The 26,063-nt window shown below is 32.2% G+C and overlaps 1 protein-coding gene across 2 annotated transcripts in view; it reads right to left on the bottom strand.

Moving 5' to 3' along the window:
• The window catches only part of RTKN2 (rhotekin 2), a 63,637-nt gene that overhangs the window by 5,218 nt on the left and 32,356 nt on the right, over window positions 1–26,063 (bottom strand). For both annotated transcript variants that reach the window (XM_006915599.3, XM_015592313.2), the window contains 5 exons: window positions 25,543–25,637; window positions 17,221–17,327; window positions 16,134–16,265; window positions 5,364–5,529; window positions 1,239–1,346 (listed from right to left, as the gene is read on the bottom strand). In XM_006915599.3, the coding sequence (XP_006915661.1) occupies window positions 1,239–1,346; window positions 5,364–5,529; window positions 16,134–16,265; window positions 17,221–17,327; window positions 25,543–25,637 (608 nt within the window). The remainder of the gene's footprint in view (window positions 1–1,238; window positions 1,347–5,363; window positions 5,530–16,133; window positions 16,266–17,220; window positions 17,328–25,542; window positions 25,638–26,063) is intronic.

The following is a 26,063-nucleotide window of genomic DNA, read 5'->3' as shown; positions in this document are numbered from 1 at the left end:
TTCACTTAAGTGATTATTTTCTAAATAAATATGCCATCTATAACAGTCATCAAAAACAGACTAGGATAAATAAGCAAGTGAATTTTTCTTTTTACAAGCATTTATTTGTAAAACTAATCATATCAATAATAACCAAAACCTAAGGAGATCATGCTCTGTATACTGCATGCGCACACATGTACATATGCATAAACATGTGTATTCCTAAGTAAATGAGTAAAACCCAGCTTTCAAAAGAGTGGAGTTACATTGCGTTTTTTTAAAATTCTATAGATTTAGTAATTATTAAATAACTTTCTTAGGATTTAAAATCTATTCTGACTACTAGGAAAGAACGGATTCTAATTTTATAAAAGCCTAATAAGTAAATTGACATAAATATCTGGATTACTATACTACTCTCTCCTGTAGACCTGAAAAGTCTCTGTTAATAGGGTAAAAATAACAAAACCAGAACGCAGAGAAATAGGGTAAAGCCCTGATACCATTTTGGTGATAAGAATGCTGGGTGAAATTTTCCTTGGCAAAAATAAGAAAACAGAGATAAATATTTATTAAATGAATCGCCGGTATTTTAAAATATGCAAACTCAAATGTATCATTTTTAATCTAACATTGAAAAGTACACATGAGTGCAGGGACATTGGTGGCAAAATAAATCAGAATTTGGTATTGACTTGTGCTTGTTCACAACGCTGTTCAATGAGGCAATCCTACAAAGACAACTAAATATCCTTCCAAGTGTGAGAAAATGGAAGGAATATTAATGAGTCTAGGACTTTAAAATTTTCCAAAGTATTAAACTTAACCAATTTTTTGGCCTGAGATGAAAGCTTTATTAATATTCATTTATCAACATTACTTTCAAGCAAATTTAATAAAATATAGAAAAAAATTACAGAACATGATTACATTTCAGAATCCGCAAGTTTACATTTTCAGAATTTTCATCAGCTACTTGGCTAATATTTATTTTCAGTGCACCCTTATTCATTTTGAAGCCTTAACATTTCTGTTTGATCTTAAGCATTCAAACTAAGAAAAATGTGTATTCATTAATTTTGTATTAATTCATCTATTAAACATGAGTTCCTTAGTCTAAAATCATAGTCTTTTTTCATTCGTTTTGACTGTGCCTTGAAAATTTTAGCATTTTAATGTCAATAGAATAAGCTGCTTGAGTATGGACAATGTTGTTTTTGTTACCCTGCAGCTTAGAAAAGACAAACCCCACTTACTCATATCATGGTAGACTGAAGTCGCCTCTTTTGTCAAGAACAAAGGTGGTTTCCGTGGTGACATAATCTCAATTTTCATAAGTTCTTCACAACAATGCTTCCATTGGCCTAAGCAAGATAGAAAAAGGCAAGCTAGTTTAAAACATAAATGTGGGAACATATATTTCATTTCCAATACATATTGGCACATTTTTCACTTTGAAAAATAACAGTGAGTTTATAAAGCATTACCTTAAAGAAGCCACAGAAACCAATTACTAGTCATAATTTCAAGATCCAAGTCTTGGCATGAAAGTAATCTATTTTAAAAATAAAGTTCTGTGCACAGATATACAGCTAAGATCTCTAAGCTATTAAATACTGTATTATTTCACTAAATGGCCAATAAGTAAAATTTCTATTCATGGAATAAGTTTGTATAAGCTCTTCTTTTAAATATTAAATTAAAATGTCCAGTATTTAGACAGTTGAATGGTAAAACTGTTTTTCTACTACTTAGGAGGAAGTAGAAAAACAAATAAGGAGTGGAGGTTCTCAAAAATGATTTTAACTTTGAAAATTCTAATTAAAAAATAAAAATTGGTTATTAACAGTCACCGCTTCAAGATATTATCATGCTTTTGAAAACTCATATAACTTTAGAAAATCACTGTACTTTCTTTAAGTAAAAGGTATATAAAAGCCTATTACTATAAAGACAGAACACTCAAAATTCTAACTGAATTTAATTTATCTTAGGAAGGACACGTTAATTAAAGCCACTGGGCATTTAGAATAAAAAAGTACTCTAGAATAAGTTGTTTCGATTATTAAATTAAACTTTAAAAGTGTGGAAAACATTAATTTTTCTTTAAATTATGCTTTACTATTTTCATCTTAAAATAAAATTCTCAAATTTATTTCTTCTGAGTGAACATAAATAAACCTAACTTTTCCATATTTATCATGCACCTGCATGCTGGATAACTATGTGAGAAGCCATGTGTCTATATATTTATATTATAAAAGTTTAAGTTATTGAGGTTCGCCATTCTTAAATTCTATTTTACATCAGTAGAAAAGGAAATGTAAATACACATGTGCCTTTTTAGACTGATTAATAATCTGTATTTCTTTTCCTTTTATTATAGTCTCAATCTCTATATTCAATATCCAAGTTAGTTATTTTTTGTGGCTTAAAACTAAAGACAATTCATGTTCAGTCAAATTATTCATGTTTGTTGTTTTAAGTCTAATATACAGTCACAGTAATATGGTAATATATGCACAAATTTTACATATGCCATCTTAAATAGTTAAACAACATAAAAAAAACCTTTTAGTATGTTTTATTACAATATTAAATACAGAATATTATAAAAATTTCAAAATAACCCACATAGCAACTCATAAAGGGAATAAAATCTTGAGTTTGAAGCTTCAAAGGTTGCTCTGCAGAATTTAAATCTAGTAGGATCTGAGATCTGATAACTTATTCCTCCCCTCTACTTCCTTTTTTAGGTAAATATATAAAAGCCAGCTTTTCCTTTTTGGGAGCAGAAAAAAAGGCCATATCTAATGGAAAAATAATGAAACACTTTAAACTAGCAAACATTTCTCTGTCAAATTATAAAGTGCGGTATTTTCTCTATATTGTCAGATGAAAGCTTTTGATGGTTAAACTAGTAGCAGAATACTAATCATGCTGAAAACTGGAATATAAAGTCACATTATCCTATATGTTTCTGAAGTCAGAGGTACAAAAAATGTGATATGTTCACTGGTCAAGATTTTACGATTGAAACATTTTACCAGTGAACAAATTAGGATGCAGAGTTATACGTGCTACCAATATGCTAACATAAAAATAAAGACCCAGTGTGAAATACTAAATGAATGTTTTATTCACATAAAATCTATATACTGAAGATGCTGCCCACAGTATTTATTGTTATAATATTCCCAATCAAAATAATCTGTTATGCTAAACTGCATAACATGTAACACAATATTTACATTATTAAATATTTGAAAAAAATTTATTTTTGACCCACCGCTCCTAGCTCTCCCCTTTTTGATCATCCAGAGCAAAGTGTCATCCCCCTTTTAAATGTTTATCAGCTTTCCAATATCAAAAATTAACTATTATATCTCCCTCGCCTCCCAACCTCCACTCCTCAGACTGTTCTTCCACAGGCTAAACAGACCTAGCTCCATTAATGTTTTCTCACAATTTCTAATGATCTCACCCTCCTCACTTTGTACTCTTAAGCAGAGTTAAATAATTGAAATTTGCTCTCTATATTAAATTACTCTTATTTGTTCTTCCCTGAATATCTACCTTCTACTTTGTTCTACACATTGTATTTCAGCTAAGATCCCAAGAGGCTGCCCTTATCACTAGGAAGGTGAAAACTTTAAGTGCAAGTCAACTTTAAGTGCAAGTCAATCTCTAAGTATAAACACTTCCATCTTTGCTTCATATCTCTATACACAATGAATTCTAAAGTGCAAACTTAATATAATTTATACTTTAAAAATTAGATAGGCAGATTTTATCCTAAAAGCATTAAGTACTAAAGAAATAGCCAGATTTGAGAACACTGTTGTCATTACTTTCTTATTACTTTGACAGTACAAAAATGCCATGAGATTCTTATCCCTCCAACTTCCCTTTTAGCATGAAAATTATTTTACATAATCTGCAGAATGAAAACAGATCATCTAGTAATAGTTGATATCCAGACTATAATACCCTGGCATTTTTACCTCCTTTTACCCCTCCTTCCTGTTTTTATGTACATAAAAATTATAAAATACCAGAATCATTTCTAAAAATAATATAGCCTTTTGTAAGACAGACTCTCTAAATCAGAGCATTTGGAAAAGCAGTTAAAATTTTAGCTGTGATCAGCAAACAAAAGGAAGTTGTTTTTTAAGCAACACCTAAGATCAGCTGAAATTTTAAAAGGAAAAAATGTAGTGCACAATGATAAGCATGGAACAAATATTTAAACATCTATTGAGTGCCTAGGAATAGTACTTAAGGAAAACACGTCCTAAAGAATCCAGAAAGACCAGAGAGGGAGTCCTCTGGTTCCCTGCAGCAAACCAGACACCTCTGCAAGCCTTGATTTTCTCTTCTTTAGAGCAGAAGGAAATAATTTCTACATCACTGGGTTGTTATGAGAAATAAATGAAGCCATATGGTATGTGGAAGGTAATCAATAAATTCAGTTCCCTTTTTGCCCCCTCCCTAACCATCACTATATCTGACCAGGCCATGGGTCAGAGTAGGTTTATAAAACTTAATCCTAGGAATGCAGACATTAACTTTCATAGAGTTCTCCCAAACAGCTTATAAGAAGTCCTAAAATGTCTCTAGGGTTATTTCTAGGAGTTGCAAAAGTACCTGTCTATTGCCTGGAAATGTCTCTACTTTGTAATTCTATAGAAACAGTAGGCTTAATTTGATTAGAAACAGCCATTATCAATAGTCTACGTTTTCAACACACATTTTCAGTATTTTCCTGTTGATAAAATTCCTCCTTAAATTGAGAACATTAGAGCCTCAAATATTTTATCTACTGGAACTCTATTACATTATTGTCACATTGTTTTTATAATTCATGCCATTGGACTGTGTTATTCAAAGAGAAAAACCATAACCATGGTTTAAAAAAAAATCTCTTTGGATGATGTCCATGATGATATTATAATGAATCTGGAGTTAACAGAAGGTTACAGAAAATATGAGCCTCCTTCTGAATATTTCAATATTTTAGGATCTATCCCCTAGACAAGTTTTTTATTCCTCAAGTGGCTTCTTATCCCTTTGATCAAACATACTGTCTAAAGTAGTTAAAACCTAATATTCTGAGAAAATGTGGTCTAGTTGTTTTAGGGACCAGAGGAACTTACAGTAAGAGGTGAGGATACTAGGAATTCAAAGTTGTGCTATACTATAGCCAGGCACTGGGGAGAAGCTGAGAGAAAAGCATCACTACGTTGGTGATATATTGCCGTTTTATTCAAGAGCATAAAAACTTGATGCAAACTATAAGATTGCAATTTTACTATTTAGATTGCTCTATGCATCCTTTTGTGCTATGAATATACTACTAGAAAATCCAAACGTCAGCTTACTAAGATCAAAGAAATGCTGCCAGAAGGCTTCCATCCACTTCTGAAGGTCTTCTTTATTTTCAGCTGCAAAAATATGCGTTATAGCCTGTCCAGCTGCAGGGTTGATGATGGAGAAATTATGGATTCTTGTCTTGGCATTCTTATCCATTGCCCGAATTCTGGTTTCCTAAATATTAAGACCAAAATTGGTGTTTTACAAGAGAATATTTCTGTAGTGATCAAATGTTTTATTGCTTAGCTATCACATTTACACCACGTGCAATTAAATCTTATTGCTGATCATTTGAAATTTAAAATATGTAATTTTGAGAATTTTCAATATTTAAACTCAAATCTAAAAGGTTTTTTTAAAAAATGCTTTATATTAAAAATACTAGATGTTTCAAAATATGTTACATATCGCATTTATGTTAAATTACATGAGATTAAAACATAACCTGTTTTGATCTCTCAGTTTAAGTAGGAGTTTGCTGTCTTTTTTATATACATCTTAAAATTTGCAATAAAAGAAGTACAGCATGTCATAACTGTAGTGTGAATTATGTTAACTATATTTTCAACAGTAATAAAATAGGAGAATCAGTAAGGTATGTTTCTTATTCTAATATTCATGTATAATATACAGTGTTATCAGTTAAAGCAGTAAAACCATAACTTAGTATTTACTGCAGCAAAACAGGTTGTCCTCATTAACATTTATTACATATATAATATTCATTTACAAAGCCCATAGCCAAAGATCTATAAAGTAATATAACCCTCATAATGGTAAAAATTATTTTTTCAAATGCTGAATGCAAGACTAGAACAAAGGCAGTGCTTTCATTCATGTTGATAGTCTAAATCTTTTTTTCTGAGTGTACAAAGTCTGACATTGTAGTGATACTTATCGTGTCTACGTGTAGAAGAGAAAAATCTATTCACAAGTCACACACAGGCACTGTGATGCCACATGACAAGCTAGCAAATACATGTAGTTTCCAAGGAATCTGTGGAGAAAAGTCTAGAATAGAACTATCTATCAAACAAAGACAGGGACTTGGATGCCCAGATAATGACTGATACTACATTATTCTAGAGCAGTTCTGTCTATCAGAAATACAATGTGAGCCACATATGTAATTTAAGGTTTTCAAGCAACCACATTAAAAAAAAAAAGTAAAATAAAAACGGTGAAAAATTATGTAATGATTATTACATTATTTAAAAATAATGTATTTTACAAAACATATCCAAAATATTCAAATACTGGATAAAGATTTTTTTGAGATATTTTACATTCTCTTTTCATATTAAATTTCCAAAATCCAGTCTATCTTATACTTTATGGCATATCTCAATTCGGATCAGTAACATTTTAAGAGCCTTACAGCCATTGATGCCTAGTGGCTACTCTAGTAGAGCAGTTCTAGAGGAGTAAGGCTAAGCCTGCTGTAATGTGTGCAGAACAATATCTGGCTGATTAAGAATGAGAAGAATGCTTGAGTGTGTTGAGTACAGAGTGAAGAAAGACTGTATGTAGAGTCAAGCACCAATACTAACATACTCATCTAATGATGTCTATGTGGTCGTTATAGAAGTAGCAGAGTTAGAATGAAAATCTATCCATCCTCTGAAAAATGGGCAGGTGAACACCATATATACTACATAAGAAGTTCTTTTCTGAAGGAATTCTTATTCACATATCATGAAGAAAAAAATGTATGCTGTACATTTTTTTAGTAGCGACATAACTTGGCAACTTTGGGGCATCACAAAATATAAGGATTGGTAATCATCTTAGAGATAGCCTATCCTGTCACTTTAAAAATATAGGAATGAGTTCAGAGGATTATGATAGACTAAAGGCCAGCACTGTAATTTTATCACAATAGGCTCTTTTTACACTCTTATGCATTAATAAACTTTGTGAATTAACTCTTTTAAGTAATTATATTTTAAAAATGCTACCCTGGGGTGGCTCCATAGTGTGGCTGTTAGCACGTCTGCTTTACACGCAGAAGGTCCTGGGTTCACACCCCAAGTGTAGCCACGGACCATACCCCGGGTGCACCAGGCCCAGGGTGCACACCGCGATTGTGTGGGAGGAGACACCCCACCTTTAGAAATCCATTTTTTAAGGGGAAACAGCAACATCCATAGGTCAGGGGTGGAAGTGAGGGGCGGGGCGGATTAAAGAAGGGGAAAAAATGCTACCCTAAGTGGCATCTTAAAGCCTGAAAAACCATGTAACCAATTCCTTTAAGTTTAAAGCTTATTATCACCAGCAGAGAATGATTTCACTCTTGGAAGACTGTGTGATATGCTTTTCTATCAGAGTAATTGAAGGCTGACTCAGTGAGGGGCAAAGGGAACCCTCTATTGCTGTTGGCACTCAAAAAACATTCCCAAACAATAAAATTCAAAGTATTCTTCATATTTTGCTGAAATTGTTGCTGAAATTGTACTTTACTCCACCCAAATCCATTTTAACACAAATTTCTGACTACCTTTTGTATATAGGATTAAAATAGATGCAACTTTTAAATAAGAAAAGTGTGATTTTGATAGATGAGTATGTACATTTTTAATAACACCAAGATATCATTTCAAATGAAAAGAGGTATGTAGAAAATCTGATGAACTGAATCATTTATATCCTTCTAAGAAAATACAATGCAATAATATATACTGCTTACTCCATTAACTCTGGTAACCAAAAACTACCACTAATTTTTTTTCAAACACGAGGTTTTTAGAAGGTAAAAATGAAACACAGAATAGATTATGGAATATGGAATTAACTTCTATATTTTATCACCCAAAATAATTTAACTAATGGAAAATTTCTTAAACCAAAAGGCTGAATGTCAAAGAAAAAATGATTAAATAGTTTCTGGTAATGTCAGAAAGCTCATGCAAGCTGTTTTTCATCGTAGGCAAAGTATCAAAAACAGTGCTCAGGACTTTACTTCTCAAACAAGGAATGAATTAGAAAACACAAGGTGAATTTCAAGACTATTACTGTTATAGGCTCACAAAATGTAGAGATGATGGAAGTATCTTTCCTCTTCGCATAATACGAAAGGAAAGAATTTGAGTATGTTTGCCCACACTGTTTCTACGACCTGAAATACTGCCTGGCACCCACTAAGTGACTGAAAAGTATTTAATGAATAAAAGAATGAGAAAGAAAAAGAACTCAGATAACGATAAAGTTTTATACTGATAGACTGAGATCCTAGAGAGAATCTCTAATCCAACTCTAATTTACAGATGAGGAAACTTATGTTCTGAAATAAGTGTTCTATCCAAGGTCAGAGTTTCCTATCTTGCTTTTGATAATCACAAACCTTTTAGTTGACTTAGGAGGCTTTACAGTTACTTTCATTGATTTGTGGATAGATATGAGATTATTTCACTGTGAAATTTTAATCCTTGCTGGCTCAACATTTGTCAATCAGCACATACCGAACTGCAACCTCACTGCATGAGATGGTAGGTAACTAGAGAAGGCCAACTGAAGTCAATAAAAATATAATCTGAGAAACCAATATTGCAACAAAAGATAATTAACTCTGAAGTTAAAGGAAAGTTTCTTTTAAGTTGTTCATTATTTTTAATTAAAACTACTTCAACCTCTCCATTTCTGTGGTAATGGAAAATGACTAAATCAGGACAGATTTAGGAATTGTTTTACTTTACCTTTGACTACGTGACTTTAAAAAAATCTTCTATGTACTCAGATTATGGTCTGTAAATACCCTTTCCTACTAAAAAGAATCAGAGCTTTTTAGAGAAATGGCTGATTCCCAGCCTGGACCAGGAAATGTACAGGATTATTCTGGAATATCTTGTCCTACCAGAACAGGTATTCAAAGATTACCAGGGTTGTATCAAATGGACCAACTTGAAGAGGCTTCCAGTAGCCAAAAATGGGACAATCTGAATACCAATAATAACAGTGGTAATGGACTGATGCGTGAAATGTCTTTTAATCCATAAATTCATAATAATATTTAAAAACTATAACTCATTAGTCACCTTTGAAGGATGCTAGGAAACCACCTTCACTGTTTTGGTAACTAAGCCATCATCTTGTCTTTCCTATAAGAACTGTACCTCAACCAAATAGGTGATAAAGTAGAGGTATCTCTGCTAATAAATGAAGAAATTTAAAATATCACCTGTTTGCAATCCCTAATAAAATAAATCTAAGCAAAGTTCATCAGTGAATATTAATATGACCCAGACATGTTATTATTATTTTTTTAATAACTTTGTATTTTCTTCAATTATCGTTGACATATTATTTTCAGTGTACAACACAGTGATTAGACATTTATATAACTTACGAAGTGATCACCCCAGTAAATCTAGTACCTAGACATACTATATGCCTCCTGATAAAAGTAAACAATATTTCCTACTACATATTCTTACTAACCAATTAACAAACCTATATCTGATCCAAAAATAGAAAGAAAAAAAAAACTCGAAGATTCAATCAGCGAAATCAAGACTACGAAAAACTGTAGGATAAATGATCCAATTTCTTCAACAAATAAGTGTGTGTGTGTGTGTGTGTGTGTGTGTGTGAGAGAGAGAGAGAGAGAGAGAGAGAGAAAGAGAGAGATCTATCTCTCTGCACTTTGGATTGGATAAATTACTACCAAGCAATCTTAAAGTTCATAGAGTCTTCCTTTTGCCATCTCCATTTTTTCTTAAGCTGTATAGTGAATTGTAAAATTTCTGTTTTATGTGTGTGTATATATACATGTATATATATACACACACATACATACATGTATATATACATATATATATAAACACACATACATACACACACATATAAATACATATACATATATACCTATAAATTTTCTTAAGTATGACAACTAATATTTACAAGCAAAATGATATGATCTCTAGAATTTCCTTCAAAATAATTCTATGATGAGGGTAATGTGTGAGGATACAGATGAGTTCATTTGTATTACTCTCTATAGATTATCTTGAAATAAAAAAAAATACAAGCACAAAAACTTAAGTACCTGTTTTCTTATCTATAATGCAGAGATAATATTTCACTCACACCTTCATCAGAAACATGTTCTAAGGACAAATGAGTTCTTTGAAAGGTTTTGATCTAAAGTCTTGTTAATCAGGGATGAAGACAAAATGTTGCTGGCTAAAAACAAGATTTAGACCTTATACATACTCTAATAACGAAGAAAGCCATACTTTCACACTATACGACAAGGAATGTTTGAAATATGTAAATTATAACCATAAACCAAGCATTAGATATATCTAGCATTAGTGTGACATAATTATTTTCAACTTATGTCAATGTAATCAGATGTAAACTCCTGAAGGTTGTTTTAAAAATTATTTGTGTTGCATTTAATAAAGGACACTATGAATTGTGCTAGGGTTCAGGAATTAGGAGGACTAATATAATCAGAAGAAAATCACATGTGCTTCCTAATAATTATGCTTGCTAGGGTCCGTGATAAACATAATGGTTAAAAGCAATTTCAAGACAATTTAACAAAGGTATATCATCCCAAGTAGTTATTAACTTGTTTAGTACAGATTTCATTATTCAGTAAAATGAAGTGATGCATAATGTTTAAGTCAAGAAAAGGCTACTGATCTCAAAGACCCACACTTCTTTTCCTTTCCACTCCTCATCCCACTGGCAATGGATAAAACTTTGGCTAATAAAATGCTTTCTACGATGTATAGGAGATTCAGTGGCTCCAGTTAAGTACCCTTTATTGAGAATGTCTTACTCAACAACATTCACAAGGAAGTTTTTTGAAGTTGAAGCAATCACTTTGAAGTAAATCATCCTTTCAAATTTGGATTGAAAAGAAGAGGGGAATAGCTTTTAGGCTTTTCTTTCCTTAATGTGACTATTTCCACAGATGGCTCCCTATGAAAATTAATGAACTGACTTAGCCTTACAGGAAGTGCCATTTAGAAGGACAAGAATTAGAGAACAGATCCTGTGATCAAAATAACAGAACTATTATTTATATACCTTAGCAACTGCAAAATTTATGTTTTCACATAATTTTTAAAGTAACATTAAGCAAAATGATTATTTTCTAAATCATGAGAGAAGACAACCAAAATAAAGGAACTTGGATTTCTATTTAATATTTAACATTATTAAGCATAAAAAGATCCTAGAGACCCACTGGAAATATATTAAAAACTGAAACAAAAACACTATTCTTAAAAGTTTTATTTGGTGCTTACCTGCTCCACATATAAGGAAATACCAAGTTGGCATTTATCAAAGCTCCTATTTATTTAAGAATACACTAACAGCATGGGTTCCTTAAAAATTTCCAAAGTAAGAAAACAAAACATCTACCTTATATTTAAAAATCAAGTAATTTAAAACAATGAATAGATAAAAATCTGTAAGTTTATCATAATATTTGAAGGGTCGATAGACATGACAGTCATTTGATATTTCTGGAAGGGTAATATCACTCCATGCATATTGCGAATATCAATACAATATTCAATACCAATTAATTACATTGAAAATTGGCAATTAAAACATTAAGCCTTCTCAGGAGGGCCTGTAGTTCATTCTTAGTTGATGAGAAAATGTTCCTCTCAAAAAGAATAAATACAAAAGAATACCAGCTAATAAATGTACAAGGAAGGAAAGCATGAGAAAAACATGCAATCTCCAAGGTAATAACTAATTCAGGCAATGGCAACCATAAAGTATTACCTCTTGGACTACCTGCAATAGTAAAGAGGAAAGCTTACCTATTATACTGGAGAGAGCTAATGGTCACTACTTTAACCGAGTCATTAAACTAAGTATTGACAATAGTAAGACAACTTGACATCATGTGCCTCTGAACAGGACGATCTACTATTTGTTATTATCCATGAAATATTCTTGTAAAAAAAATGTTTAAAAGGAACCTAATCAAGTCTCTACACATAATTTATAGTTTAAAAAAACAAAGGATTCACAATACTTATATATTCCTAGATTGAAAGCAAAGGCTAAAATAACATTTTGGGGACAATAGTATTGAGTATGAATTGGATATTAGATGATATACATATATATTTTTTCAAATGGGTCAGAAAAAAATATAGTTAAGTAAGGAGCCTTTATAAGCTTTCAGCTATAAGATAAACAAAGTCTAAGGATCTAATGTAAAATATGGTGACTATTTGTTGATAACACTATTGTATAATTGAAATTTGCTAGAAGAGTAAAACTTAAATGTTCTCACAAAAAAAGATTAGAAACTAATCCAATGACTGTAGCAATAATATAACTGTATATTTGTTAAAATTATCAAAATGTACACTTAAAATTGGTGAATTTTATTTTATGTAAACTATTCCACTATAAACCTGATTAAAAATTAAATAAAATATAAAGCAGTTAGCACCCCCTTATCAAAAAAAAAAAAAAGAAAAAAGAGATAAAGCAAATATGACAAACTATTAACTGCTGAATTTAGATGGTATACAACTGATTACTATAGTATTTTTCAACTTTCCTGTAAATTTGAACTTTATAAGTGGAGAAAAAGATAAGTAAAAATTAATTAACAGGAGATAAAACGGTCATGTTTTCAGAAGTTAACAAATAAATTTCTTGACCAAGATGATATCTGACATATTTAAATAAGGAGACAAGTAGCATTTACTGTTAAGAATGAAGTTTCCAGGTGAGTGGAAGAATTTAAAGGAAACCTGAGGTAGAAGAACTGCAAAGAGAAAAGTTTCTACAGAGAAGGGCAGTAATCAGGAGAAAATTAAGATAGCAATATTGCAAAGCTAAAGAATGGAAGACTTTCCCATCAGTTTAATCTTTGAGATTAACAACTAATCTTCCCAATCTTAATTCTCACTTCATAATTTAATCTTAAATTCTCTTTTGTACTTTAGACAAAAGTCACGAACAATGGAAGAGATATCTGTCATCACTCCTCAGGGTCAAATACAACCCATGTTGTTCCCAAGTTTAAGGCTGAATCTATACAGATTACTGGATTCATCGTTTTCCTGTGAATCTGTAATGGTCAACTGTGGATCCACCACTAGGATTTCTAAGCATGCTGATTTCAGTCATCTTAACAATGGAGTTTATTAACTACAGAATCCTATTAGTTGTCAGGTCATCAGCCTTTTATTACCACAAGGAAAAATGAGTGAATTGAACAAAGGTCAATTCAGTCAGGCCATGTAAACACTGTTAACCACTTTTCAGAAATTAGACTTTTGTCATCAGACAAGAAAATACAGATGCACTTCCTATTATAACAGAGGAGTTCCCCTTATAACTGTCCTCTAAAATTTAATTGGTAAAGATTCAACACATACCTAACCATTGCCTATTGGTAGATTGTGGTTTCAGGCTCAGAACCTCATTTCAGAACTACTTTATACTTTCAAAATTGATTCAGAGTGGGCATGGAGATAGGAAATAGTCTAATTTTGCTTTCCAAATCTACTAGCAGTAATGCTATGAGGAAATAGAAAACCAGTTCACAAATTTTATCTACTTTTTTCCTACCCATTAAGAAGAGTGAGCGATATAATTTTCCTTACTAGCTAGACAAGTTCCAACTCGTTTCTGAGTCTATTTCTTCATTTGTAAAACAGAAATAATATAGCTATGAAACAGGGCTGATTACCTGCTCTGCCTACTTTAGATAGCTGAGATAAAGCAAAATGAATACCTTGAAGACTGCTTTCAATTAAAACAAATGACTTTAAATATATCATTTGTTTAGATTACATTTTATTTGGTTTATCATATTCCATTGTAAAACATGTAAGAAAAAATAGGTAGGATTCCATTTTTACTACCTAGCCACTCAGTAAAAAACAGACTAGACAAAAGCATCTGTGTAGAACTCTTGCCAAAAATATTTAACCTGAATCTAGTGAAATAATTAGTCAAACACAGATTTAGAGACTGCTCTAGACTTTTCAAAAATGTCAATGTAATGGAAGATCCTCCTACCCCCACCCCCCAACCCCCAAAAAAGGCAGCAAGTGAAGGGTATAATTTAGATAAAAAGGAAACGAACAAAAGACATGGTGACCAGATGCAATTTGTCATCCTTGATGGGGTCTTGGGTCAAACAATAAATAAAAATTAGAAAGAACACTCTGGGGACAACTGGGGCAATTTGCTCTATTAGATAATATTATTTTATCAACAAAAATTTCTTGAGTGTGCTAATAATATAGTTATGAAGGAAATGTCATTGTTTTTAGGAGAAACAATTATAAAATATTCTAGAGAAGAAATGTTATGCTTTTTCTACTTACATTAAATGATTCAGAAAAAAATTTTAAGCTATCTATAGAGAGAATGCAAATATGGCAAAATGTTAACAAGAGCTAAAGAATCCAAGTGAAGGGTACACAGGCGTTCATTATCCTTTCAACTTCTCTGTACATTTGAAATTTTCAAAAGACTAGGGTAAAGTGAACTCTGCATAAACAAAACAAAATAATAAGTTGGCAAATAATAAAAAAAATCAACTTTCCAATAATAAAATTATACTTTCATAAATCTAACTTTCTAAACTAAAATAAATTCACTATGTTGCAGTATTATTGGGATATATTATTTAAGAGCAACACTAATACACAAAACCAGATAAATTAAGTGGACTTAATTATATAATAAAAGGTGTCCCTGAAGGATTTCCTTTAAGTAAAAAGCAGTGTAATTTCTAAAAGCAGGATAGAAACAGACCAAATGTCATTATTGGAAAAGATCACAGAAATTAACTCAAGTCCTTATAGATTAAGAAACTAGTATCTACATGTTTTTCAGAATATACCACTTTACATTTTTCTTCAAAAGAAAATTTAAAGACAAGTAAAATATGCAGAGTTAACAGATGTGATGGCTCATATTTTATCATATACTTCAATTCAACCACACCAAAAGCAAGCAAATTAAAACTAGGAACAATTAAGTGTAGTCCACAGGCAGAAAACATATTCTGCTCTATAAATGCATCAAAGTAGTCTATGATAGGAATGCTATAAAAAGCGGAGGGCGGGCGAAACCTCTAATAAACACTAGTCTTGTATGACAGATGAAGATAAATTTAAGAACCTGGAATAAAAGAAAGTAAGTGCAGCTTATTGTGAAAAGTTTTCCTATAGATCTGTGGGTGAAAAATTTGTAACTGAATTTTAATAATCTTCTATCAAACCTGTGTGTGTGTGTGTGTGTGTGTATTTGATAGATTCTCTAGGTGGTATAGTACTACTTTTTAAATACAGTGTAAGCACTCAAGTATTCTAAATGGACTGTCAGGCTTTTCTGTGCTGACAGCAGGTTGGACAAGTGCCCATCAATCCCATAAGAAATCAGAAAGTATACTCAGGAATGTCTTTTTATGGGTTTGTTTGGGTATTAACTAAAAAGAATATCACTGTATTAAGAGCTAAGAATTTATGTTTATATAATCTCTTAAACAAATTCATGAAAAATTTACATATCCTATTAGCACAGAGTTACACCCTCTGCTTTAAAACCTATTTACTGGTATAGATTTTCAATTACTATGTTTTCTTAGGAAATATACAGTATTTCCTTTACTAGATAAAGTTCTATAATGGAAAAAAAAATAAGATTAATTATCTTTATGAATTAACCTATTTTTAGCAATACTTCCTTTTTCTTTATGATAATGTAAACTATATAGAAAAGAACAAACTTTTTAAAATGTTATATCTTTATTTTCAAAATAGCATCTTATTTACCTTGTTAATGGATACTACCAAAGCCGGTTCCACTTTAGCTTCAATTTCTTCTGGAGTATAAAAACAATAGAGTTTACCTCCTCTCAAAACACAATACAACCTTCTCCAACTAATGAGACCGTCCACCATTTGCTAGAAAAAAAAAAAAAATCAAGAAAATATCAAAGTTAAATCATTATTTATCATCTTAACTCTAAAATTCAACAAAAATACTTAAATTATCAAAGTTAAATTATCATATTTAAAAATTTTGAAATTTTTAAATATGATAGTTACCAATTAATTTATTATCTAATAAGTCAATAGCCTCAAATCAAAGAGTAAGTTAATTTAGAAAAGAAAGGTTTGGAATTCTCAAAAGCATTAAATAAGCAAAATGGAGGTAACGATTACCACATAACTTTATATACATAAAATCATAAATCGATGCAGTTTTAGAGAAGTTAGTCTTTTAAAAATGAGTGCTTAGAACTCCACAACAATTCACCTAACAACACAGGAAAATTATAACAATAACTCAATATTCAAAATATAATTTTCTCTTATTGTTCTTAGAACACTGGAAAATGTTGACTACCCTATAAGAATGCAAATTTTCTTTCCTCTTAATGGAATCCTTTAGTAAAAGCTATTGATTCATTGGAGTCCATAATTAATTATTTACTGAATATAAATAACTATGGTTATAAATAAATCAGGAGTAGGAGGCAGAGAGACAGCTTTGGAAGCCCAGACCTAAACTGTGCCAAAAGCGGTCTGCCAGGAAGGCCTTCATGTGAAAGGTGTTGAGAAGGCCTCATCAGTTTCCACAAGGAGTCCTCTGTTGCTGATTACAGTGTTACAGCTATTAATAAAGCAGAGGAACCTGGAGAGGTAGCTCCCCTGCCATGCAAACTGCATTAGACCCCTCCCCTTCCCACCGTCTCAGGGGAGGTCGCCCCCTAACCACCCCTGCCCTACCCCAGTCTATGTCTAACAGTGAGAAAACTGGTATTTAAAACAATTTTAAAAAATACTTCTCAATATCAGAAGGATTAAGAGCTAAATTGGAGCTATAATTATTGTAGGATATTTAAAGTCTTCTAACCTGCTGATTAAGGAATCCTGCAAACGCATTCTCAGACATACAGGCTGGCTGGACAACAAAACGGCAGCACATGTTACCAAATAAAGGGAGCCAGAACGGAGACGCCTCTGTTTAAACGAGAGAAAAAAAATCGAGTTAAAAATATATGTTTATTTAAGGTTATTATACATTTTGATTTTTTTCTTTTTACAATTTTTTTTTACTTTATATAAGAACATATGTAAAGGTTCATCCTACTCAAATACCAGTGCCATATTTAAAATCAAATCAGAGATGACATTAAACATAGTTTACAGTATGCTATCACCTGGAATAGACATGGAACTTTTAGTCTCTTGTACTTGTTTGATCTTAAAGTAATTAACAGAGGTAATTCAAGGCACAGAAGCAAACTCATTTAATAGAAAAAAAAAAAAAATCTAATAAAGTGACTTTTTTGGTCTATGTCAAATTCTACTTTTGCTTTCATTATAATAATTAGCAAAATGATCCTCTGAATAAAACATTTCAGAGCGCAACTTTAAGATAAAAATTTAATAAACCTTTTTTGCCTTTCCTCTTAATTCAGTTGGAAGCTATTAGGTGGACCCCACCAAGATGGGTATCTGTGCTGGGGTGGGGGTAGACTGTGGTATGTCATGGCTGGGTGCTAGAGGATGAGGGTAAGCAAGATGGTTGCCCAGCAGGAAGTATCAGAGCCTGAACAGGCTGAGAGGGACGGACCACATGGGGCACAGCCTAGAGCCCAAAGGAGATCTCTGCTCCGGGGATGGCCTGGCACAGGGAGTCAGGGCCCAAGCTGAGTGAGAGGGTCTATGTGGGGTAGCTGCCCAATGTGAGGTGTCTTAACCCAAGCAGAGTAAGGAGAGTGTACACATTTGTGGTATGGCCCAGCTATGGGGAGTCAAGAGTTTGAGAGCAGTGAGAAAGCCATCCACACATTCAATGACCCAGAACAATGTGTCAGAGCCCAGAAAAGCCCAGTCAGCAGAAGGGCAGCTGGGGATGGCATGTCCACACAAGATGAAAGTAAGGCCTAGGAAGTTAAAGCTTGAGTAGGGGGAGGAGAATCTACATGGGGCAAGGGCTCCCCCAAAATAGAGAGTCAGAGCCCCCAGAAAGAAGAAGAAAGCATCCATGTGGGAGAGATGAGAGGATGTTGCTTTCAGGGAGAATGACCAAAGAAGAAAAAAATTAAATAGAAGACAGGTTTCTCACAGTCAGAGAAAGGAATTAAAAATATATAGAATGAACTGTGGTGCTGGATTAGAACTAGATGCACTGGTATAAACTCATGGTTTTCATATACAGAGATTAAGAACTATATGACAAAATATACATGCATGTAAGTAGCTCAGTCCACTGAGGGGGCCTAGGAAAAGCAGCACCCTAATAGCAATGAATATACCTACAGCCCAGATCATGTCTACTAAATATTATTTCTGTTAAAAAGAACCAGCATTCCTTGAAGAAATAGCTAAGTCCAGTGTTGGGCCAGGGAAAGTACATGATGAGCCTGAAATATCCTGTTATTCCATAAAGAAAAGAAGTATTCAATAATGACGAGGACGTGTTAAAAATATAAAAGTCACCTTGAATGTGCTCCCATTGGCCAAATTAAAAACAATTTGAACCTCAAAATAAACAATAATATTAACAGATTATGATGTCCTGAATAAAACAGAAAAACATGAGTCCATATTGATATAACTACAATCATGAATAAATGGAAAGTCCAATAAGAAGTAATATACTTAAGAGTTTCAATGTACCCCACATTCCCCTACATACATATACAATGTGTATGTATTACAAGGGGGAAACAAAAGAGTAACTTTACAGTAGGAAAACTTGGTAGACATCACCTAATCAAGTAATCAAAGTGAACACCACAATAATGGGATGAATCAAAATTATATGCTACTTGGATAGGCTGCAATGAGAACACAGAATCATTTCTGTGATATTTCTGCCAAACGTGCATATCCAGAATTTTATCCCAAGAAATCATGCAAACCCAAATTGAAGAATATTCTATGAAATAGCTGATATTGAAAAATGTCAAGGTTATGAAAGCCAAGGAAACATTAAAAAAAACTAAAGAAGCATGATAATTAAATGTTAATGCAAGATTATGTACTGGATCCTTCAATGGGCAACACTTAAATGGAGTCTGAGAATTAGATGATAGTCATATATTATTATTCATTTCCTGACTTGGAGATCCTAGTGATGTAGCAAGATGTCCTCTTAGTAGAAAATATGTATTAACATATTTGGGGTAATGAACCATCACATAATCAACTTATTCTCATATAATTTTTGGGAAAAAATATCTTGACATTCAACTTGTAACTTTCTATAAGTTCGTAATTGCTTTTAAAAAGTTCTTTTAAAAAACATTAAGATACTACTTTAGTATAGAGTGCAAGTAGGTACTTCCTTCCACATCTACATGGAAGGAAAGCATTGCAGAATTTATTCTGTAAATTAGGGTATCAATAAAAATCCAGCATATGCCCCTTTGTTCACAGTGAACCACACAAAAATGATTTTAAAGTTTACACTGTACTCCTCTTGGTAGTGCCTATAAAATGGCTGGCCATTAGCTGTTACTATTATTGACCAAAAAAAAATCTTAGTAACCCTGGAAAATAAAACATTGTTGGTAAAAATTATTTCACATATAGATGCAATGTAGCCAAAGTTTGGTACATCAGTTAAATGAAGAACACCAGCCTAAAAGGAAGAGAACAAAGTAAACAAAAAGGTTTTTTATTAACTTATCTGCTCAACATTCTATTAAAGAACAGCACGCAAATAGCCTAGAACTAGTCAAACTCTTTTTATTAATAACTTGTTAAAGATACTATCTTTTATAAATAAAGGGTTTGACCTAGGAAGAATAAATGCATAAATACAATACAAGCTATGATCCCAAAATACAGAAACAAACAAGAGAATCTCCTTTCTTAAAATAGGCAGGGAATGAAATAAAAATTCTATAAAAGCATGCATCTAAGTAACACATCTAAAATCAACTTTGTGATTTATGAATTTAAAGTCTGACAGCAAATTTCTTTATAAGCAATCCCAGATTTATTAATAACCTATGTTCTAAATATCTGAAAGCTAGTTGTTTTTAAGTTAGGATGCATTTTTTAAAAATGAATCATAGATAATTAGTCTTTTTTCACATCAGTTCATAGTTTGTTCCATCAGTAATGTACTGGAACCTAAATATCACATGTGCTTCTTTGGTAAAATAAGCTCAGATTTCATGGCCCACCAAGAAAAATAATTCCTTCCTGATTGCAGTCCTTGAAAAGGAATATTGGATATAGAATTCCTTGCCACATAGCCTGCAATCACCTGTTACTTCTAATCTAGGTTACTTTACAGCTTAGGAGCATCGTGAATTAAAATGTAGAGTGATAGCTTCTACTTCTGACAAGAAATAAGGCATCTAGGCTAGTCACTTAACCTATCTCAGTATCAATTGCTCATTTTAAAAAATACTACCTATCTTAAGTAGGAAAGTTGAGAAAATCAAATAAGATAATGTGTATATGACATCTATTACTGTGTCTGGCACATAATGGATGCTTCTCGTAATTTTATATCCAGTGTAGTCTTACTCCCAGAACTATACCCTTTCTTTTTTTTAAATGCTGTCTCTCATTCCTTGTGCAACACATTTAATCAAAATGCTTAATTCTTTTCTAACCAAGGGAGGTATTAGGACAAGATGAAATGAAACGGGAAGTGAAAGAGCAGTTTACTTACAGATTTTATCTAATTCATCTGTAGTTTCAAATGGGGAACAAAATGGAGTTTAAAAAAACGGCAGCAACAACAAAAACAATACACAGGCAGGAGAAAGAATCCAGATAACATCTTAGTTCTGTGTGAGTCAATCTTCACAATGTGGTTTCATTGTTTTATAAAAAGTATCAAAATTTCTTGAAGACAAATATAAACTATCATTTTGGCTTTTTCTTTCAATTAGCGAAAATAATAAAGTTATCAATTTCAAAAAATCTTGTATTTCTTCTTGGTTTTTATAGTTTTTGGTGGACATTAAGATAATTTTATTTAGGAAAACCCCATTACATTAACATAGACTTATATTAATGAAAAAATTAGAAGGTGGCTTTTTTTTTTTCATTTTAATTGTTAAGATTTAATTACAAGTTTTTAATTTACACACACTTCTACGAATATACCTATTACATAAAAAATGTTAGGCATATAGGTTGGTGTTTCTTAAATTATTTTCTAGTGGAATCTACATGTTCCAAAGTCAACAGTTTTTTTGATGTTATTGTTTTAAGCATAGGCCTTTTTGGTCTTTAATATGTTAATCTGTATTGTGTTCCTCTAAGAAAGAACTATAACCACATAGTTTCCATGCATATTTGCCCATGAGAATTTCATTAAAGGCGAATCTTGTAAGCTAGTAGTATCTTATAGAACTAAGGAATCATTGCTAAAATTGACACTCCCTTTGTGAATTGTATTCTTCTCCAAAACTTTTCAGATGATTTGGTTGAAAGAATAAGACCTTTTATCATCAAGTCCATTATTCACACATCAATAGTATTTTGAGTCCTTCGTTGCTTTAACAGTAATCATGCCTGACCAGAAAGCATAGCAGAATGAGCACAGCCTGTCCTGGATTATTTAAAGTCCAGCTCAACCACTTGCTAACTGCATGATCTAATATATAACATTCTCTAAGCTATATTTTACTCATTTGTAAACTGTAAATGATAAAATGAGGAACTTGCGAAGGTCACAGAGCTGGCCAGTGGTAGAACCAGAATGTGAATTCAAGGCTGGGGGCCCCTCTATCAACCACTTCATTGCAACGTTTCCTTGTAACTACCATCTCATAGTCACTAAGAATAAAAACAGCTTTAAAAGTGCTTGTTTGCTTATTTATTTACTTCTAGATTATTGTAGCGAGAACACTAACAGGAGATCCAGCCCTTAGATTTTTAAGTGGACGATCCAGTGCTGTTAAGAATAAGCACTATGTTGTGCAGCAGCTCTCAAGAACTTTCATCTTGTATAAGTGAAACTTTAGACCGTTGAAGCAACTCCCCACTTCCCCCTCCCACAGCCCTTGGTGACTGGCATTGTACTCTCTGTTTCTATGAGTTTGACTATTTTAGATACCTCATTTAAGTGGAATCATGCAGTATTTGTCCTTCTATGACTGGCTATTTCAGTTAGCATAATGTCCTCAAGGTTCATTCATGTTGTCACATTTTGTAGCATTCTCTTCTTTTTGAAGGCTGAATATTTTATATAACAGTGTCTGACACATAATAGGCATTCAGCATATGGTAGTCATATTGATAATTCTAGAGAACTGACACAAATGGGATGACAATGAACTTCATTTGCCAGATTTTCTAATAAAATTGATAATGCTAATGCCATTGCAGACTTCATGTTTGGATGATGAAAGGGTAGATTGTTTAGGCCAATCCTCATACCGAAAATACTGAATCAACTATATTTTAAAAAACTTTCCCAGACCAAGAAAGAAGTAACAAGACCACAGAAATTACCAGAATAAATCAGATGAATGAGAACCAATGAGTTAAGTGAGCATACAAGCTCTATTTGTCTTAATAGCATTTGCCAATCCCAGCAAATCTGAATTTATGATTTAATGATTTTGCAACATGAGGGAAGCCTAAGAGAAATCAAAATCTAAGGCCTGAACAAAGCAAGCAGTTTAATGAGAGATTTTCCTCATACTAAGCTGATATCCCAAAGGAATCACCAACAGGGTAGTGGTAAGCCAAAAGCAAACCAACCTCAGTATCCAGAATTCCCATTGCCTGTAGGTGGAGATGGGAGGGGTCCAGAGATACTTAGACATGGTCTTTGGATAAAGTATGCCTAGCCTGATAGTCCCCCCAGGTGCCTGTCAGAAACAAACAGAAACTCTAAGCATCAATTTAATCCTACATATTAACTGTAAACTTTCAATTATAATGACAAACGCAGAAGATAAACAGATATTGAAGGGATTGAGACATCATGAGTCTCAGTAAGAACTAGTAGAAAAAAAAAAACAGAAACCAACTCAGAAAGACTTTATATATCTGAACTACTAGTCACAGATTATGAAACAGCTATGATTACTCTTTTAAAACCTAAAATATAATACTGATAATGTATGCATGGAATACAAAGTAGCATAATAGATTTGAAAAAGTAAAAGAAAACTTCCAAAGCTGAGAAATACAATAACTGAAATAAAGAACTTGGTATATAGGTTTAACAACAGATCAGACAGGGCTGCAGAGAGAATAAGGAAATGGAAGATAGTTAAAAAAAAAAATCCAGAAAAGCAGCACAGACAAAAAGATGAAAATTATATCATAAAAGGTAATAAACATAGAGGATACAGTGAGAAAGATTAACATAGGTTTAACAGGAATGTTAGGAGAGAAACAAGAGAATGGAGCAGAGGCTGTCTGAAAAGAAAAGTGAGATTTTGTCCAGAACTAATGAAAGATCTGTCACCAATCAAAAACCTAAAGAAGTTCAAGGAGTTCCAAAAACAACGTAAATGAAATTAAATTCTATACTTATAGTGAAACTTCAGAAAACCAAAAACAAAGAGAAAATAAAGTTACTTTCACTGAATAAAAAACTGACCAAACTACAACAAGACTGATAATTAAAAAACAGGGTGAGTACAAACAGCCAATATCAGGAATAGAAAAGAGAGGCATTGCTACAGATGCTGCAGAAATTCAATAAAGCTATCATGAAGAAGTTAATGCTTGTAAACCTCAGATTCTAGATTAAATAGATTCATATGTATAAAAATATAACTTAACTAAAACTGACTCAAGAAACAGTAAACCTAAAGAACTCTATGAGTATTAAAAATAACTGAATAAGGGATAAATACAAAGTGATATATAATGAAATACTATGAGCAGTGAAATGCATACATATTGAATAATAAACAAAAAGCAAGTCATTAAGAAAACATAATGTGATTCCATCCACATAAAGTTCAATCCAGAAAAATCTAGACTATATTATTTGGGGAAGCAAGTTGGTGGTAAAACCATAAAGAAATGCAAGTAAGTGAATACCAGAAAAGTTGGGACATGTTTACACCTAGGGTACTTGACGGGAAATAGTGTTGGCAATGTTCTATTTATTAACATGGAAGTAGTTATGTACATATTCTCATAATTATCTATTAAAATGTACTTTTACATTTTATGAACTTTATTTTTAATGTAATATTTAGTGTGAAACAAACAATATTGTTGTAAAATTGCCAATCTCAACAATACAAGCCACCCATCTTTACAACAATAAATATTAGTAAAGCAGTACCTATCTGTATATATTCTATTTCAGAATAAGAATAGGAATAAATAATCCAAATAATATTTGCCAAGAATTTTACCAACACCACTCTATATTCTTCATCATAGAAAAATAATCTGAGAGAGTAGAGAGTGCTCATGCTAAGTTTTACAAACCTTCCTAATAACCCCCTTCTTCACCTTGCCATATTTCTTTTGGATAAACTATAACTACCAATATCATCCAGAGAGAAAAGGGTTAAGGTTGATTTAACCCTACAATCTCTTAAATCCTCTGCTTCCCACAATGGAAGGGTTGACTTCCTCAATTTCAAATTTAGAAATAAGACAGGTCCTTTGATTGCCAACTAGTAGAGTGGTGAAGTCACCAATTTCAAGTCAAAGACAAAGATTCAGAATGTACAAAACCTTTCTGTTCTCACCAAGCTAGCCTCACTAGCCAATCTCTGGAAAAACAGCATGGAGAAAGGAAAACAAACTTTTCACTTTTGGGGAAAAGGGATGGAAATATTTAAAAGAATCGACAGAACCACTCATTTCTACATTATTTAAGCCAATATCCACTTCAGGGGAACATGTTAAAATTAGAAATGTTTACTGTCACCATATACATATACATATATATATATCTCGACATAACATATACATACCGACATATGTAATAAGTGTGTGTGTATGTATACATACACACACACACACAATATGTATACTGACATAACATATGTAATAAGTAAAATATAGATTGTACTTACCATTGTGTGTATGTATATATGTATACTGACATAACATATGTAATAAGTAAAATATAGATTGTACTTACCATTGTATGTATGTATATATATATATATACACATTACCATGTATATATATATACATACACACACACACACACACACAATATGTATACTGACATAACATATGTAATAAGTAAAATATAGATTGTACTTACCATTTCCATTAATAGACAGATTATGGGTCTTGAAACTGTCCTCAGCACTTTCCAAGGTCAGGGTAGTCTGAGCTAGTAAACTATACTTTGCACCACTAACAGTGAGAAAGAAGACATGTTTTAAGTATTTGAGTATATTTTCTACTACATAAAATATTCAAATGTTCAACAACAACAAAAAAATCTGATTAAAACGTGGGCAAAGGACTTTGACATTTCTCTAAAAGCGATATACTAATGGCCAATAAAAACACGAAAAGATGCTCAAGATCACTAGTCATGCAGATCAAAACACAATGAGATACCATTTTACACTCTTGAGGATGGCTATTATTAAAAAGCAACAACAACAAAGAAAATAGAAAATAACGAATGTTGGCTGGGATGTGGACAAACTGGAACTTTGTACAATACTGATGGGAATATAAAATGGTAACCACTATGGAAGACAGTATGGTAGTTCCTCAAAAAATTGGAAATAGCATTAACATATGATTCAGCAATTCCACTTCTGGATATAT

The sequence above is a fragment of the Pteropus alecto genome, unplaced genomic scaffold (assembly GCF_000325575.1).
Source record: "Pteropus alecto unplaced genomic scaffold, ASM32557v1 scaffold155, whole genome shotgun sequence".
Taxonomy (NCBI): domain Eukaryota; kingdom Metazoa; phylum Chordata; class Mammalia; order Chiroptera; family Pteropodidae; genus Pteropus; species Pteropus alecto.
This window is presented reverse-complemented; position numbering and strand designations above follow the sequence as displayed.